Source organism: Coregonus clupeaformis, chromosome 20 (genome assembly GCF_020615455.1).
Source record: "Coregonus clupeaformis isolate EN_2021a chromosome 20, ASM2061545v1, whole genome shotgun sequence".
Taxonomy (NCBI): domain Eukaryota; kingdom Metazoa; phylum Chordata; class Actinopteri; order Salmoniformes; family Salmonidae; genus Coregonus; species Coregonus clupeaformis.
In genome coordinates this window covers 63,252,038-63,269,194 of record NC_059211.1, presented here as the reverse complement: position 1 = coordinate 63,269,194, position 17,157 = coordinate 63,252,038, and the positions used below count along the sequence as shown (strand labels likewise).

The window sequence follows — 17,157 nt, the reverse complement described above, 5'->3', positions numbered from 1 at the left end:
GAAGTGAGTCTTTCAAGTGATGCTTATTGAGTGACGTATATTGTAGTGGACACACGGGTTTCCAGTAGTTACCACAGCCACAAAGTCAAAATTGGCTATATCGACAAATTCATGAAAACAAACATTTGCTTTTTGGTCTTAATTTAGGGTTAGGCATACGGTTATCAGTGTGGTTGAGGTTCAAATCAAATTTTAGAAGATAAATTGTAGAAATGGGGGGGGGTTATGACTTTGTGGCTGTGGTAACTAGTAACGACATACTGCATGGGACGCTTCTTCAACAACACGGCTACTGATTCATTCACCTCGGTGGCTTGCTAGCCAACATGAAATCGAAACATTGAAGGTCTATATACCATTTTTTTGTAGCTACACAAATCCCAGTGATTTTAAACACAGTTCTGTTAACGTATCTGCTAGTTCATTTAAACGTAATTTGCAAATGTGTTACCGAGCCTAGCACCTAGGCTAGTCGCTAATGCTAATTTAGCTAGCTAGCTAACATCCCCGACCATGACCTCACAAAGCTACTCCCCCCCTGCTAAAGAAGAAGAGGAGGTCTGCTGGACGGAGAAAGAAGCTCCGGGGCTGAACGTTGTCGTTAAAGAAGAAGAGGAGGATATTACAGTGAAAGGAGCAGAAGAAGCTTTTCGAATCAGGAAGGAGGAAGAGGAGGCTATCACATTGAACGAGGAGGTGGATGTTACAGTGAAAGAAGACAAATCGTTTGTAGTGAAAGAGGAAGAGGAGTCTGTCACAGTGGAAGAGGAGGTAGAAGCTTTCAGAATCAAAAAGGAGATAGAGGAGGCTGTCACATTGAAAGAAGAACCTTTTGGAGTGAAAGAGGAGGAGACTGAAGATCCGATTAACAACAGTGAGTATTGTCTTAACGGGGACAAACTATGCAGTTGTTGAACCGGTGTGTGGTTTTAAAGGGGCATTTAACTCTTACAAAAAAAAAAAAGTTGATTTATTTTTGTTTTTTAGTTTAGTTTGTATTCAGAGTTCGCTCGTCAATTGCTCTCTGACGGAAGGTCCTAGGGTGATGAGTGATAGGTCTGGAATCAGATGATGGTAGAGAGTACGCTCCCTTTGTTTTTACAGATAGTCAAACTCTTCCCTTTACAGATCCAAATACGAGGCAATATGCCGTTTTCTGGCCCTCCCAGGGCTCCACAGTGGAAGAGGACATCAGAAAGATACAAGGAGAATCTAATGTGGCACCCATGAATCCCAGCCAGTTTGGTGATGATGATGATGCTATTCACTGCGATGAAGAATGGGACATGAAGGACAAGGATTGGCTTCCTAGCAACAGGCTGAAGGTGGAGTCAGCTCCAGAGAGGCACACCCCAGAGCAGAGGGAGAGTGGTGTGAGTATATCCCAGTCGGTGTTTCTGGTCCTCGAAAGTCCTTCCTTGATTCCTCGACCTCCTCCTATAAATGCATTGGAGGAGAATATTTGGTGGTTCCTCCAAATTCTGATTATGTGAATGTTTTTTTGGCAAATAAAGGTGATTCTGATTGGACTTTCTCCTCCAATGCATTTATAGCAGGTGGTCCAGAGAACGAGAGGGATCAAGGAAGGAGAGTGTTTCCCATCCTAAATTGATTCTTTATTTGTGTGGTTTCCAGGACATGTCTTTCCCTCTTCCGGAGTCCCCAGGTTGCGCCTCTCCCACTGTTGCCTTACTGTGGGGTCTGAAGAGGGTGTCTGTGTGGCTGGTGGACTGCAGGAAAACACCGGGGCTGAGTGGAACTGTGAGAGGAGGAGAAGAGGGAGATTCAGTCTCAAGTAAGAACGGTGGTGTGTGTGTGTGGCTTAGACTACAATCTGCTTCTGTTACAGTTCAGTGGTCAGTGGATTCACTGTTTGTATAGCAGCTCATTAGTTCTGAAACTACTCACAAGCTGCTTTTTGCTAAATGAATTGGTGGAGAACAAAGGAGGGAGAAACCCACAGTACTGGTGTGTACATGTTGTTAAGGGTTGGTTTTTATATTTGGAGGTTTGGACATTGGGTGCACTGATTGGCGTCATCTCGTTAGTCAGAAGGCGTTTCACCTGTGCTGGCTTGTCATCTCGTTAGTCAGAAGGCATTTCACCTGTGCTGGCTTGTCATCGCGTTAGTCAGAAGGTGTTTCACCTGTGCTGGCTTGTCATCGCGTTAGTCAGAAGGTGTTTCACCTGTGCTGGCTTGTCATCTCGTTAGTCAGAAGGCATTTCACCTGTGCTGGCTTGTCATCGCGTTAGTCAGAAGGTGTTTCACCTGTGCTGGCTTGTCATCTCGTTAGTCAGAAGGTGTTTCATCTGTGCTGGCTTGTCATCTCGTTAGTCAGAAGGTGTTTCACCTGTGCTGGCTTGTCATCTCGTTAGTCAGAAGGCATTTCACCTGTGCTGGCTTGTCATCTCGTTAGTCAGAAGGTGTTTCATCTGTGCTGGCTTGTCATCTCGTTAGTCAGAAGGTGTTTCACCTGTGCTGGCTTGTCATCTCGTTAGTCAGAAGGTGTTTCACCTGTGCTGGCTTGTCATCGCGTTAGTCAGAAGGTGTTTCACCTGTGCTGGCCCAGGTGATACTTAAGACCTGCTGGCCTGTGCATCAGTTGGCATGAGAGATGTTGAGAGAGTGATGAATTTTGTTGTCTCTCCCTATTTAAGTTCTGAAACCAAGCCTTTTATCTGGTGCCTTCCCTGTTTCGTTTGGCTCCGCTGTCTGTTTACTCCTAAGTTGGTGTGGGGTTTTATTTTCATTCGACAGTCCTTAGTGGTCATCCATGACGGGAATCTTTGAGGGCACGTGTCATTTGACATTTTAGTCATTTAGCAGACGCTCTTATCCAGACTTACAGTTAGTGAGCGCATATATATATTTTTTATATACTGTCCCCCCGTGGGAATCGAACCCACAACCCTGGCGTTGCAAACGCCATGCTCTACCAACTGAGCTACATCCCTGCTGGCCATTCCCTCCCCTACCCTGGACGACGCTGGGCCAATTGTGCGCCGCCCCATTGGTCTCACGGTCATGGCCGGCTACGACAGAGCCTGTTTTCGAACCAGGATCTCTAGTGGCACAGCAATGCAGTGCCTTAGACCACTGCGCCACTCGGGAGGTAAGAGTTGTCCTAGCTGCATGTCTTTCAGAACCCCTTCTAGAACTCCCTGTTTGGTTTTGGTTGTCCCGGTGATTTTCTTTGTTAGTTCTCTTTTTTTGTGAGACATTTTCAGTTTGTCTCGTGGGAAGGTAACAATGTCAACACCACATGTGGATAAGAATCAATGAAATTATCATTATTACCAGAAATACTGATTTTAAAATCAGGGAACTTTTAAAATGGGAATTCTAATGTCTGTTTCATGGGTCAGCGGGTTCCCAAAACTTTTCAGTTCCCGGGCACCACCAAATCACCTTCAGAAGCTCTTGAAGACCACCGGAGTCGCAGAATGTTAACATAAAATATCTTAGCAGTCAAATGTAGAGTAAATGTTATCAGTGAATGTAGCAGATTAAAGGCCTATTATTACAGATGGATGGTTGTTAAACCAGTTGCATTGTGAAAGCTGAGGAGTATTTCTGTCTGTAATAAAGCCCTTTTGTGGGGAAAAAACGTATTCTGATTGGCTGGGCCTGGCTCCCCAGTGGGTGGACCTGACTCCCAAGTGGGTGGGCCTATGCCCTCCCAGGCCCACCCATGGCTGTGCCCCTGTCCAGTCATGTGAAATCCATAGATTAGGCCCTAATCTAATTTAAATTGACTGATTTTCCTTCTATGAACTGTAACTCAGTAAAACCTTTTGAAATTGTTGCGTTTATATATTTGTACAGTACAGATCTAAACACTTGGAATCATGGAAATATAATGATTATTCTAATTCTGTAGTTAGAATATGCAACGTGGCTACGGATACGGCGTTTATGGATCCCAATCTGCCCAGGCTAAAAATACGGATATCTCTGCACGTGTGCAGTATTTCTTTCAGTATTTTTTTGTCAGTGTTGCCAACATAACCGCGACCCAAACAGGCAGTCTAGTGATGGCATGTTCTTCTTAGCTGCTGAGTTACATGCAGCTATTTACTCTCTCCACGATATCAGCATATATTTAGCGTAACTATGGCACCGGGTTACGCACCGGTCCGGATACACGCTTGGCTGCCTAGAGGTGGAACGCAGCAAGACGTGGACAAGTAGTCTAATTAGAGATTTTAAATGGAAAACATTTTTCATCATAATTGCAAACATTGGCTAAGCTCCACAGGAGGCAGACAGGCATTGGCTAAGCTCCGCAGGAGGCAGACAGGCATTGGCTAAGCTCCACAGGAGGCAGACAGGCATTGGCTAAGCTCCACAGGAGGCAGACAGACAGTCATGTATAGGGCTGTGGCGGTTGGTTAAATATTGTCAGCCGGTTATTATCATGCGAAAGATCTCACGATAATTGACGGTTAATTAACATAAACACATTTAGCATCTCCAGGCTACAAGCTGATGGACGCCTTTGGAACATCTACGTAAAAAAAAAGTCTAATAAATCAATCGAATATACACCATCATAATAAATCATTTTTTAAAATTTAGGCAGGTCTAAAGAAACATTTATCATATGAAAAAATCTATTTCAAAAGAACAGAATATGGGTTGGCCTACTGTGTGTTATCTGGCTACGCGCTGTGCCGTAGGCTTGTTCATTTAGCAGACAATATATGCTTATAAGACCCGTGCCATTATTTTTATGTTATAAGATTTTGGAGTAAGAAGAATATAATTTAACTTGGCTTAATAAAATAGAAAGGATATTTTTTCCCATTCCGGAGCGAAAGTGCACATATGAAGTGGCTATGTATGCTAGCGCTGACTTGTTTAAAGAAATGTACTTACTGTGATCAAGATGTGGTTGTCCCACTGGCTATCCTAAGTTGAATGCTCTGGATAAGAGCGTCTGCTAAATGACTTAAATGTAAAAGTGATCATTTGAAACGGGTCATACGCTACATTTAGAGTTATTTGGCAGTTTTAGTTGTGAATGATACAAACCTTAGAATGTCTTAATCAAAGGATTTATGGGCTGCATGATGCGACTAAAGGCTATTGATGATTTGAGAAAGGCGCTGACAAAAGCTTGCGCTCTGTTCCTTGCATGTGAAGTGGCCCCCTGTAGCTCAGTTGGTAGAGCATGGCGTTTGCAATGCCAGGGTTGTGGGTTCGATTCCCGCGGGGGGCCAGTATGAAAAAAATATATATATGCACTCACTAACTGTAAGTCGCTCTGGATAAGAGCGTCTGCTAAATGACTAAAATGTTAAATGAAGTAGCTAGCTAGCTGTAAAATCACCTAAACAAATTGCACTATCAATTTAGGAGTATCTCCCAAGTTCAGTTTGCAGTGCCTCTGCCTCTGAGCTATAAATGCCAAGAGTGTGCAAAGCTGTCATCAAGGCAAAGGGTGGCTATTTTGAAGAATCTCAAATATAAAATATATTTTGATTTGTTTAACACTTTTTTTACTACATGATTTCATTTGTGTTATTTCAAAGTTTTAATGTCTTCACTATTATTCTACAATGTAGAAAATAGTAAAAATAAAGAAAAACCCTTGAATGAGTAGAGGTGTCCAAACTTTTGACTGGTACTGTATGTCAACAATCCTTCCCCCAAAGGACCCTTCTATGGATAAAATGTTAAAATCCCCCAAAACATGGTATTTGTTTTGTTCTAGTTTCAAGCATGATAGTGGCTGCATCATGTTATGGGTATGCTTGTCATCCGCAAGGACTAGGGAGATTTTGTTTTAGGATAAAAATAAACGGAATGGAGCTAAGCACAGGCAAAATCCTAGACAACCTGGTTCGGTCTGCTTTCCAACAGACACTGGGAGACAAATGTACCTTTCAGACTGATCAATAGTTAACCAAATAGCTACGCCGACTATCTGCATTGACCCTTTTTTGCACCAACTTTTTTGACTCATCACATACGTTGCTGTTACTGTTTTATCATCGGTCACTTTATTCCTGGTTATATGTATACATATCTACCTCAATTACCTCGTACCCCTGCACATCGACTCGGTACTTGTACATATAGCCAAGTTATCGTTACTCATTGTGTATTTGTTACTTTTATCATTACGTGCATTGTTGGGAAGGGCCCGTAATTAAGCATTTCACTGTTAGTCTCCCCCTGTTGTTTATGAAGCATGTGACAAATAAGATTTGATTTGATGACAACACAAGGCAGCCATTGCAAGTGTACCGATGAGTTGACCAGTCAGACTGCCATCATTAGGCTAGCTAAAGTTGGGCTGTAAAGTTTTACCACCAGCTCCTCCTTGGTTGGTTTTTCAACCGAGGTGATTTTGGGAGGTAGGTCTGGTGTCCACCAGGGTGATGTTGGGAGGTACAGTGAGGGGAAAAAAGTATTTGATCCCCTGCTGATTTTGTACGTTTTCCCACTGACAGACATGACCAGTCTATCATTTTAATGGTAGGTTTATTTGAACAGTGAGAGACAGAATAACAACAACAAAATCCAGAAAAACGCATGTCAAAAATGTTATAAATTGATTAGCATTTTAATGAGGGAAATAAGTATTTGACCCCTCTGAAAAACATTACTTAGTACTTGGTGGCAAAACCCTTGTTGGCAATAACAGAGGTCAGATGTTTCTTGTAGTTGGCCACCAGGTTTGCACACATCTCAGGAGGGATTTTGTCCCACTCCTCTTTGCAGATCTTCTCCAAGTCATTAAGGTTTCGAGGCTGACGTTTGGCAACTCGAACCTTCAGCTCCCTCCACAGATTTTCTATGGGATTAAGGTCTGGAGACTGGCTAGGCCACTCCAGGACCTTAATGTGCTTCTTCTTGAGCCACTCCTTTGTTGCCTTGGCCGTGTGTTTTGGGTCATTGTCATGCTGGAATACCCATCCACGACCCATTTTCAATGCCCTGGCTGAGGGAAGGAGGTTCTCACCCAAGATTTGACGGTACATGGCCCCATCCATCGTCCCTTTGATGCAGTGAAGTTGTCCTGGCCCCTTAGCAGAAAAACACCCCCAAAGCATAATGTTTCCACCTCCATGTTTGATGGTGGGGATGGTGTTCTTGGGGTCATAGGCAGCATTCCTCCTCCTCCAAACACGGCGAGTTGAGTTGATGCCAAAGAGCTCGATTTTGGTCTCATCTGACCACAACACTTCCACCCAGTTCTCCTCTGAATCATTCAGATGTTCATTGGCAAACTTCAGACGGGCCTGTATATGTGCTTTCTTGAGCAGGGGGACCTTGTGGGCGCTGCAGGATTTCAGTCCTTCACGGCATAGTGTGTTACCAATTGTTTTCTAGGTGACTATGGTCCCAGCTGCCTTGAGATCATTGACAAGATCCTCCCATGTAGTTCTGGGCTGATTCCTCACCGTTCTCATGATCGTTGCAACTCCACGAGGTGAGATCTTGCATGGAGCCCCAGGCCGAGGGAGATTGACAGTTATTTTGTTTCTTCCATTTGCGAATAATCACACCAACTGTTGTCACCTTCTCACCAAGCTGCTTGGCGATGGTCTTGTAGCCCATTCCAGCCTTGTGTAGGTCTACAATCTTGTCCCTGACATCCTTGGAGAGTTCTTTGGTCTTGGCCATGGTGGAGAGTTTGGAATCTGATTGATTGATTACTTCTGTGGACAGGTGTCTTTTTATACAGGTAACAAACTGAGATTAGGAGCACTCCCTTTAAGAGTGTGCTCCTAATCTCAGCTCATTACCTGTATAAAAGACACCTGGGAGCCAGAAATCTTTCTGACTGAGAGGGGGTCATACTTTTTGACATGCATTTTTCTGGATTTTTTTGTTCTTATTCTGTCTCTCACTGTTCAAATAAACCTACCATTAAAATTATAGACTGATCATTTCTTTGTCAGTGGGCAAACGTACAAAATCAGCAGGGGATCAAATACTTTTTTCCCTCACTGTATATATATATATGTGTGTGTGTGTGTGTGTGTGTGTGATGTATAGACATTATGGACAGTATGTGGAAAGAATATTTAGTATATCTGTAGGATAGAATAGTGTGTATATATATTGTGATGTCACGAGAGGCTGTGTCCTGGAGGGACGTTACATCCCCCTGAGGTGGCTGCAAACCCAGACAGCTATGGCTCCATCTGCTGGTAGGGTCGGGAACTCCACCCCTCTATGGCCAATCTTCCCACGCAGCTGAAACAAATGAGGAGCTGATGAGCTGAAGGTAAGGGAAGGGAAGAGACACAGTCTCCAAGCTGGGCTCTCTGGAGGACAAGAGGGCTGCACGTCCACTTCCATGAGGAATATAAGGATTTGGAGATACTTACCTTTGGGAAATACTCACCTTTGGATATATGCACCGGTGGAAATACGTGAGAGACATTTGGAAGGACTTTTTGCTGGGTTGGCCACTAGCTGCAACGTGGACTACAGTAAGGCTGGGGAAAAGTTATCTGAGCGAGTGAGAATTATGATTTTGGATGTGGAAGAGACATCCCTGAACTGTTAACCCTTAAAGAGCCACAAGAGAACAGAATTTTGTTATATTTTTGTTAATTTCCCAAGACCTATAATAAAATCCTTGTTTTGTTTGAACCTTGTCTCCTTGCACTACTTGAGCAATCCCGCTGAAAGCTGTGTAGCCTCTCGTGACGTCACAGATGGTGGAGAATACGGGCACGCTCAAGCGTTAATAGTGCATGTCAGAGGAGGATACCGAAGGTTTGATCACCCAGTTTTCCAAGTTGGCCGTAGGCTCCCCGCCCGACTGAAATGGAGGACATATTGAAAGCCCTTGTTGCTGGCCAGCAAGCCCAGATGCAAGCAAACGTGGCTCTCTTGGAGGAGCAAAAGAAAGCCAACCTTCTGAAGGCAGAGGAATTGCAGTTGCAGAGACAGAGGGTGGTCCAAAATACCCGCCCAATAAAGGCAAGTGACTTTATATCTAAGATGGGAGCTACCGATGACATTGAGGCATACCTGCATGCATTTGAGGCCACGGCCACTAGGGAAGCCTGGCCCAAGCAACAGTGGGTTGGTCTGTTAGCCCCCTTTCTAACCGGGGAATCGCTGAATGCTGTCCGGGACCTGGGCCCTGACCAGGTTACTGACTATGATGCCCTGAAGTCTGAGATCCTCAGCAGATATGGACTCACAAAGTTTGGTATGGCCCAGCGCTTTCACAGCTGGACCTTCCAACCAGACCAACCTCCTCGGGCGCAGATGCATGAACTTGTCCGAATCGCAAGGAAATGGCTGGATCCGCAGAGGAATACAGCAGCGGCGGTGGTGGAGGCCGTTGTGGTGGATCGTTACCTACGCGCCCTGCCTTATGAGGCAAAACGGTTCATCAGTCAACAGGCCTTGACCACGGCTGATCTGACCGTGGAAGCGGTGGAAAAGTACCAGGCCACAGCGGAGATGCTGAATGCTTCCCGAAAAGACCCCAGGAGGGCGGCCCCACCACAAATGGGAAGAACCCGTCCAAAGGACCCCAAGGTCTCGAACCCAGCCACGTCAGGACTTATCCCGGCTCCAGGGGGAGCCAGAAACCAGGCGGGTCCAAGAAGAGTACACCAGGAGGGGGAAACTCGACAGTGTTACCGGTGTGGGGAGATGGGACATATCTCCTGGCAGTGTGGGAAACCAGCCGATGAACCTATGCCCACTGCGGAGTCCTCCAGCGCAGCACCCACACACCGTTTTGCCTCGCTCTTGGGAGTCGTAGATGGCGGCCCAGATCGACCCCCCCACCTGCCCGGTAACTGTGAATCACCATGATGTGGAGGCCTTACTGGATTCTGGTAGCCGGGCCACCCTGGTGCGCAAGGATTTGGTGGGCCCAACGTGTCTGACCCCGGGGAAAGTCCTCCCAGTTTCCTGTGTCCATGGGGACACCAGAGAATACCCCATTACTGAACTTACAATGACCAGCACACGGGGAACCATACACACGACGGCGGGGGTGGTTGATTCCCTCCCCGTCCCTGTCCTAATTGGACGAGACTGCCCAGCCTTTTACCCACTCTGGAGAGAGTCTCAGGAGAGGATAACCCGAGTACCTCGGAAACGGAGAGGCAAGACTCATCCTGGGAAGGCTCCGGTGCAATCCTCCGAATTACTCACTCCCGCCCGGGCTCGGATAGGGATGGCAGGTGCCCAGACCGACACAGAGACGGAGCTACAGAATCTGGACAAAGAACTGTCTGGTCTGAAGGGGACCGCTGAGAGGTATCGTTTGTTAAAGCAACAGTTAGACATGAAGACAGAAGAGTTAGATATCCTCCAGGCTAAACTCCAACAGAGCTCCTTCCATAAGCAACAGGAGGAGCTGGAGAGGCTGCGCAGGACCATCGAGGAGTGTGAGGAGACCCTGCGCAGTAGTAAGGAGGTCCAGAAGAAGGCAGAGGAGAAGTACAAGGTGTTGGAGAACAAGATGAAGAATGCGGAGGCAGAGAGAGAGAAGGAACTGAAAGCTGCTCAACAGAAGCTAAACTCTGCTAAAACCAAGGCTGATGCGTTCAGTAAGAAACTCAAGGAGAGACAACAGGAGGCTGAGTCCCTGGTCCTAGAGGTGGAGGAGTTGAAGAGAGAGCAGGCTGGCAAGCACCACGGCAATGCGGACGCCCTCTCCCGGCGTGATGCCTTCTTCGCTGCCTTTACCCCGACGAGGACGTCGGTCCCGAGGAGGGGGATGTGTGATGTCACGAGAGGCTGTGTCCTGGAGGGACGTTACATCCCCCTGAGGTGGCTGCAAACCCAGACAGCTATGGCTCCATCTGCTGGTATGGTCGGGAACTCCACCCCTCTATGGCCAATCTTCCCACGCAGCTGAAACAAATGAGGAGCTGATGAGCTGAAGGTAAGGGAAGGGAAGAGACACAGTCTCCAAGCTGGGCTCTCTGGAGGACAAGAGGGCTGCACGTCCACTTCCATGAGGAATATAAGGATTTGGAGATACTTACCTTTGGGAAATACTCACCTTTGGATATATGCACCGGTGGAAATACGTGAGAGACATTTGGAAGGACTTTTTGCTGGGTTGGCCACTAGCTGCAACGTGGACTACAGTAAGGCTGGGGAAAAGTTATCTGAGCGAGTGAGAATTATGATTTTGGATGTGGAAGAGACATCCCTGAACTGTTAACCCTTAAAGAGCCACAAGAGAACAGAATTTTGTTATATTTTCGTTAATTTCCCAAGACCTATAATAAAATCCTTGTTTTGTTTGAACCTTGTCTCCTTGCACTACTTGAGCAATCCCGCTGAAAGCTGTGTAGCCTCTCGTGACGTCACAATATATATATATATATATATATATATATATATATATATATATATATATATATATATATATAGTAATAGGTGAATAGGATGGCCTTGACTAGAATACAGTATATACACATGAAATGAGTGAAAGTATGTAAACATTATTAAAGTGACCAGTGTCCCATGTCTACAGTGGGGGAAAAAAGTATTTAGTCAGCCACCAATTGTGCAAGTTCTCCCACTTAAAAAGATGAGAGAGGCCTGTAATTTTCATCGGTACACGTCAACTATGACAGACAAATTGAGAAAAAAAAATCCAGAAAATCACATTGTAGGATTTTTTATGAATTTATTTGCAAATTATGGTGGAAAATAAGTATTTGGTCACCTACAAACAAGCAAGATTTCTGGCTCTCACAGACCTGTAACTTCTTCTTTAAGAGGCTCCTCTGTCCTCCACTCGTTACCTGTATTAATGGCACCTGTTTGAACTTGTTATCAGTATAAAAGACACCTGTCCACAACCTCAAACAGTCACACTCCAAACTCCACTATGGCCAAGACCAAAGAGCTGTCAAAGGACACCAGAAACAAAATTGTAGACCTGCACCAGGCTGGGAAGACTGAATCTGCAATAGGTAAGCAGCTTGGTTTGAAGAAATCAACTGTGGGAGCAATTATTAGGAAATGGAAGACATACAAGACCACTGATAATCTCCCTCGATCTGGGGCTCCACGCAAGATCTCACCCCGTGGGGTCAAAATGATCACAAGAACGGTGAGCAAAAATCGCAGAACCACACGGGGGGACCGTGAATGACCTGCAGAGAGCTGGGACCAAAGTAACAAAGCCTACCATCAGTAACACACTACGCCGCCAGGGACTCAAATCCTGCAGTGCAAAACGTGTCCCCCCTGCTTAAGCCAGTACATGTCCAGGCCCGTCTGAAGTTTGCTAGAGTGCATTTGGATGGTCCACAAGAGGATTGGGAGAATGTCATATGGTCAGATGAAACCAAAATAGAACATTTTGGTAAAAACTCAACTTGTCGTGTTTGGAGGACAAAGAATGCTGAGTTGCATCCAAAGAACACCATACCTACTGTGAAGCATGGGGGTGGAAACATCATGCTTTGGGGCTGTTTTTCTGCAAAGGGACCAGGACGACTGATCTGTGTAAAGGAAAGAATGAATGGGGCCATGTATCGTGAGATTTTGAGTGAAAACCTCCTTCCATCAGCAAGGGCATTGAAGATGAAACGTGGCTGGGTCTTTCAGCATGACAATGATCACAAACACACCGCCCGGGCAACGAAGGAGTGGCTTCGTAAGAAGCATTTCAAGGTCCTGGAGTGGCCTAGCCAGTCTCCAGATCTCAACCCCATAGAAAATCTTTGGAGGGAGTTGAAAGTCCGTGTTGCCCAGCGACAGCCCCAAAACATCACTGCTCTAGAGGAGATCTGCATGGAGGAATGGGCCAAAATACCAGCAACAGTGTGTGAAAACCTTGTGAAGACTTACAGAAAACGTTTGACCTGTGTCATTGCCAACAAAGGGTATATAACAAAGTATTGAGAAACTTTGTTATTGACCAAATACTTATTTTCCACCATAATTTGCAAATACATTCATAAAAAATCCTACAATGTGATTTTCTGGATTTTCTTTTCTCATTTTGTCTGTCATAGTTGACGTGTACCTATGATGAAAATTACAGGCCTCTCATCTTTTTAAGTGGGAGAACTTGCACAATTGGTGGCTGACTAAATACTTTTTTCCCCCACTGTATGTACACAGGGGCAGCAGTCATAGTTCCATCCTCATGTCTGTCTCCACCACCCCTTCTCCTCCTCCTTCCTTTCCCTCCCAGGCAGGTAGAAACAGAAAGAGGGATTGGTGATGTTGTCTGGTGTAAAACAGAGAGTCGGTCAATTCAGGAGCTGATATTCTAAATGTTTTAATTGAAATCATGTAAAGGTTGGGTTTGTTGTCATTACAGCTCATGCACCAGCTAGGGCCAGAACCATATATTTATTTATATCTCTGGCTAGGGCTGTGTCCTACTCATGGAGCTTAACTAGGTCAAGTCATTTTATGCAATCAATAGCACCACAGAAAACAATGCACTTCATTTTTGGCCAACGTCACTCAGCTACTAACGTTATTCGCCTAGGCTTACTTTACTCCAGAGATTACTAAACGCTAGCCTAGCTAGCTACCATCTCTTACTTTACTTCAGAGATTACTAACCGCTAGCCTAGCTAGCTATCATCTCTTACTTTACTTCAGAGATTACTAACCGCTAGCCTAGCTAGCTACCATCTCTTACTTTACTTCAGAGATTACTAACCGCTAGCCTAGCTAGCTACCATCTCTTACTTTACTTCAGAGATTACTAACCGCTAGCCTAGCTAGCTACCATCTCTTACTTTACTTCAGAGATTACTAACCGCTAGCCTAGCTAGCTACCATCTCTTACTTTACTTCAGAGATTACTAACCGCTAGCCTAGCTAGCTACCATCTCTTACTTTACTCCAGAGATTACTAACCGCTAGCCTAGCTAGCTACCATCTCTTATTTTACTTCAGAGATTACTAACCGCTAGCCTAGCTAGCTACCATCTCTTACTTTACTTCAGAGATTACTAACCGCTAGCCTAGCTAGCTACCATCTCTTACTTTACTTCAGAGATTACTAACCGCTAGCCTAGCTAGCTACCATCTCTTACTTTACTTCAGAGATTACTAACCGCTAGCCTAGCTAGCTACCATCTCTTACTTTACTTCAGAGATTACTAACCGCTAGCCTAGCTAGCTACCATCTCTTACTTTACTTCAGAGATTACTAACCGCTAGCCTAGCTAGCTACCATCTCTTACTTTACTCCAGAGATTACTAACCGCTAGCCTAGCTAGCTACCATCTCTTACTTTACTTCAGAGATTACTAACCGCTAGCCTAGCTAGCTACCATCTCCTTGTTTACTCCCTTTCATCTTGATAGTCCCGTGTAGCTCAGTTGGTAGAACATGGCGCTTGCAACGCCAGGGTTGTGGGTTCGATTACCACGGGGGACCAGTTTGGAAGAAAAAAAATGTATGCACTCACTAACTGTAAGTCGCTCTGGATAAGAGCGTTTGCTAAATGACAAATTAAAAAAGAAAAAAATAATGATTTCCTTTCTTGATAATAGTAACCAATAGTAAGATGCTCCTTCGTCCCGCCTCCTGTAATGTTTCATTTTAGAACCATGAAGAAGAGTATTATATATATATATATATATATATATATATATATATATATATATATGATTACAGAGTATATGGAAGACCTTTGACCTTTGCAAGAAATAGGTCTTTGTTTTTTATACTTTTTACATTAAACAACACATTTATTTGGCGATTCAATGTTAATGTAACAATAAATACACCTTTTTAAATACATTTTAGGTAATTTCGGAAATTCAGCATTTTAATAGAAAAATACAGATCTCTAAATACTCAAACAATGGACCTAAAAACTGTAGCCGAGTGTTTCCAGCATTCAGAAAATACACACTGGAGTTGCTTACCAAGACGACATTGAATGTTACAGTTTTGACTTAAATCGGCTTGAAAATCTGCGGTAGGACTTGAAAATGGCTGTCTAGCAATAATCATCAACCAACTTGACAGACTTACCCAGAAATCGCTGGCAAAGGTGATTCTAACATGTATTGACTCAGGGGTGTGAATACTTATGTAAATTAGATATTTCTGTATTTCATTATCAATAAATGTCCAAAAACATGTTTTCACTTTGTCATTATGGGGTATTGTGTGTAGATGAATGATATTTTTTTATTTATTTAATCCATTTTGAATTCAGACTGTAACACAACAAAATGTGGAAAAAGTCAAATGGGTGTGAATACTTTCTGAAGGCACTGTATATAATATGACACTTAACAGACGCTTTGATGTTTTCTTTGGGCTAAAACTGTACGGTTGTGGGTCAGTAGTTGTGTGAATACTTTCTGAAGACACTGTACACACCCAGCGTCAGATGAACTCGTGGATACCATTTGTATGTCTCTGTGTGCAGTATGAAGGAAGTTAGATGTAGTTATGCTAGCCAATGCTAACTAGCATTAATGCTACTTTACCTGTAGACTTACAGTCATTGAGCTAACGCTAGTTGCCAGAATCTCACAGGTGCCCTTTAAAGTCACAATGTAAGATGTGTTTACCATCAAAGACTGGGTCACCAACAAAAATCATTATTACCAATGGATCAAATGCGGTCTATGACATTGATTGAAATACTGTAGTCCTCGATATCTGTTATTATAGAGCTCTGCTCAGCATAAAGACAGAACGATTCCAGCTGGAGCTCTAAAACCATCATTTGGTTTTAAAATCACACTAAGACTTTTTTTTAAATGATGAACTGTTTGAAAACTGGCCTCAGGTTATTGAGGGATCTGATTAGGATTAAACCTCATAGGAAGACAGTTGTATCATGTTGTACGTGGTCCTCTGTAGCTCAATTGGTAGAGCACGGCGCTTGTAACGCCAAGGTAGTGGGTTCGATCCCCGGGACCACCCATACACAAAAATGTATGCATGCATGACTGTAAGTCGCTTTGGATAAAAGCGTCTGCTAAATGGCATATTATTATTATTATTATTATCATGTGGAGGTTTCATTCAGGTCTCTCGTTAAATAAACACTGTTTTTCTTTGGCAGGTGAAAGCAAAGACTCAGAGGAACCAGAGCCAAAGACGTCCAAACCAGCAAGACGACACCACTGCGCCCAGTGTGGAAAGAGTTTTACCCGGTTAGGGTCCCTGAAAAGGCATGAAGGAATACACACAGGAGAGGAGACTTACCACTGCTCCCAGTGTGGAAAGAGTTTTACCAGGTTATTTAGCCTGAAAAGACATGAGATGATACACACAGGAGAAAAGCCTTTCCACTGCTCCCAGTGTGGAAAGAGTTTTACCCGGTTATGGCACCTGAAAATGGATGAGAGAAGACACAGAGGAGAGAAGCCGTTCCACTGCTCCGATTGTGGAAAGCGTTTTACCCAGTTAGGGAGCCTGAAAGAACATGAGAGAATGCACACAGGAGAAAAGCCCTTCCACTGTTCCCTTTGTGGAAAGCGTTTTACCCATTTAGGGAGCCTGAAAGGACATGAGAGCATGCACAGAGGAGAAAAGCCCTTCCACTGCTCCCATTGTGGAAAGAGTTTTACCCGGTTGGGGCACCTGAAAACACATGAGAGAATACACACAGGAGAAAAGCCCTTCCACTGCTCCCTGTGTGGAAAGAGTTTTACTCAGGTAGGGGCCTTGACAAAACATAAGATAATACACAAAGGAGAGAAGCATTTCCACTGCTCTCTGTGTGGAAAGAGTTTTATCCAGTTATGGAGCCTGAAAACACATGAGTGGACACACATAAAAGAGAAGCCTCACCCCTGTTCCCAGTGTGGAAAGAGTTTCACACAGTCAAGAGACCTGAAAAAACATGAGCTAAAACACTCCGCAGAGAAGCCTTGAAAGAATCCACATCGAAGTGAAATATATATTTCTCCCAGTGTGGAAATACAGTGGGGAGAACAAGTATTTGATTCACTGCCAATTTTGCAGGTTTTCCTACTTACAAAGCATGTAGAGGTCTGTAATTTATTATCATAGGTACACTTCAACTGTGAGAGACGGAATCTTAAAAAAAATCCAGAAAATCTCATTGTATGATTTTTAAGTAATTAATTTGCATTTTATTGCATGACATACAGTGGGGGAAAAAAGTATTTAGTCAGCCACCAATTGTGCAAGTTCTCCCACTTAAAAAGATGAGAGAGGCCTGTAATTTTCATCATAGGTAC

General features: G+C 44.1%; 1 protein-coding gene across 1 annotated transcript; it reads left to right on the top strand.

The window, feature by feature from the left end:
- Positions 1-276: 276 nt before the first annotated feature.
- Positions 277-16,931, top strand: LOC121570118 (zinc finger protein 260-like). The gene is made up of 4 exons (XM_041881610.2): positions 277-874; positions 1,129-1,373; positions 1,636-1,795; positions 16,014-16,931. Exons 1-4 carry the CDS (start codon positions 514-516, stop codon positions 16,826-16,828), a joined length of 1,581 nt encoding a protein of 526 aa, XP_041737544.2. The 5' UTR covers positions 277-513; the 3' UTR covers positions 16,829-16,931.
- Positions 16,932-17,157: the final 226 nt, after the last annotated feature.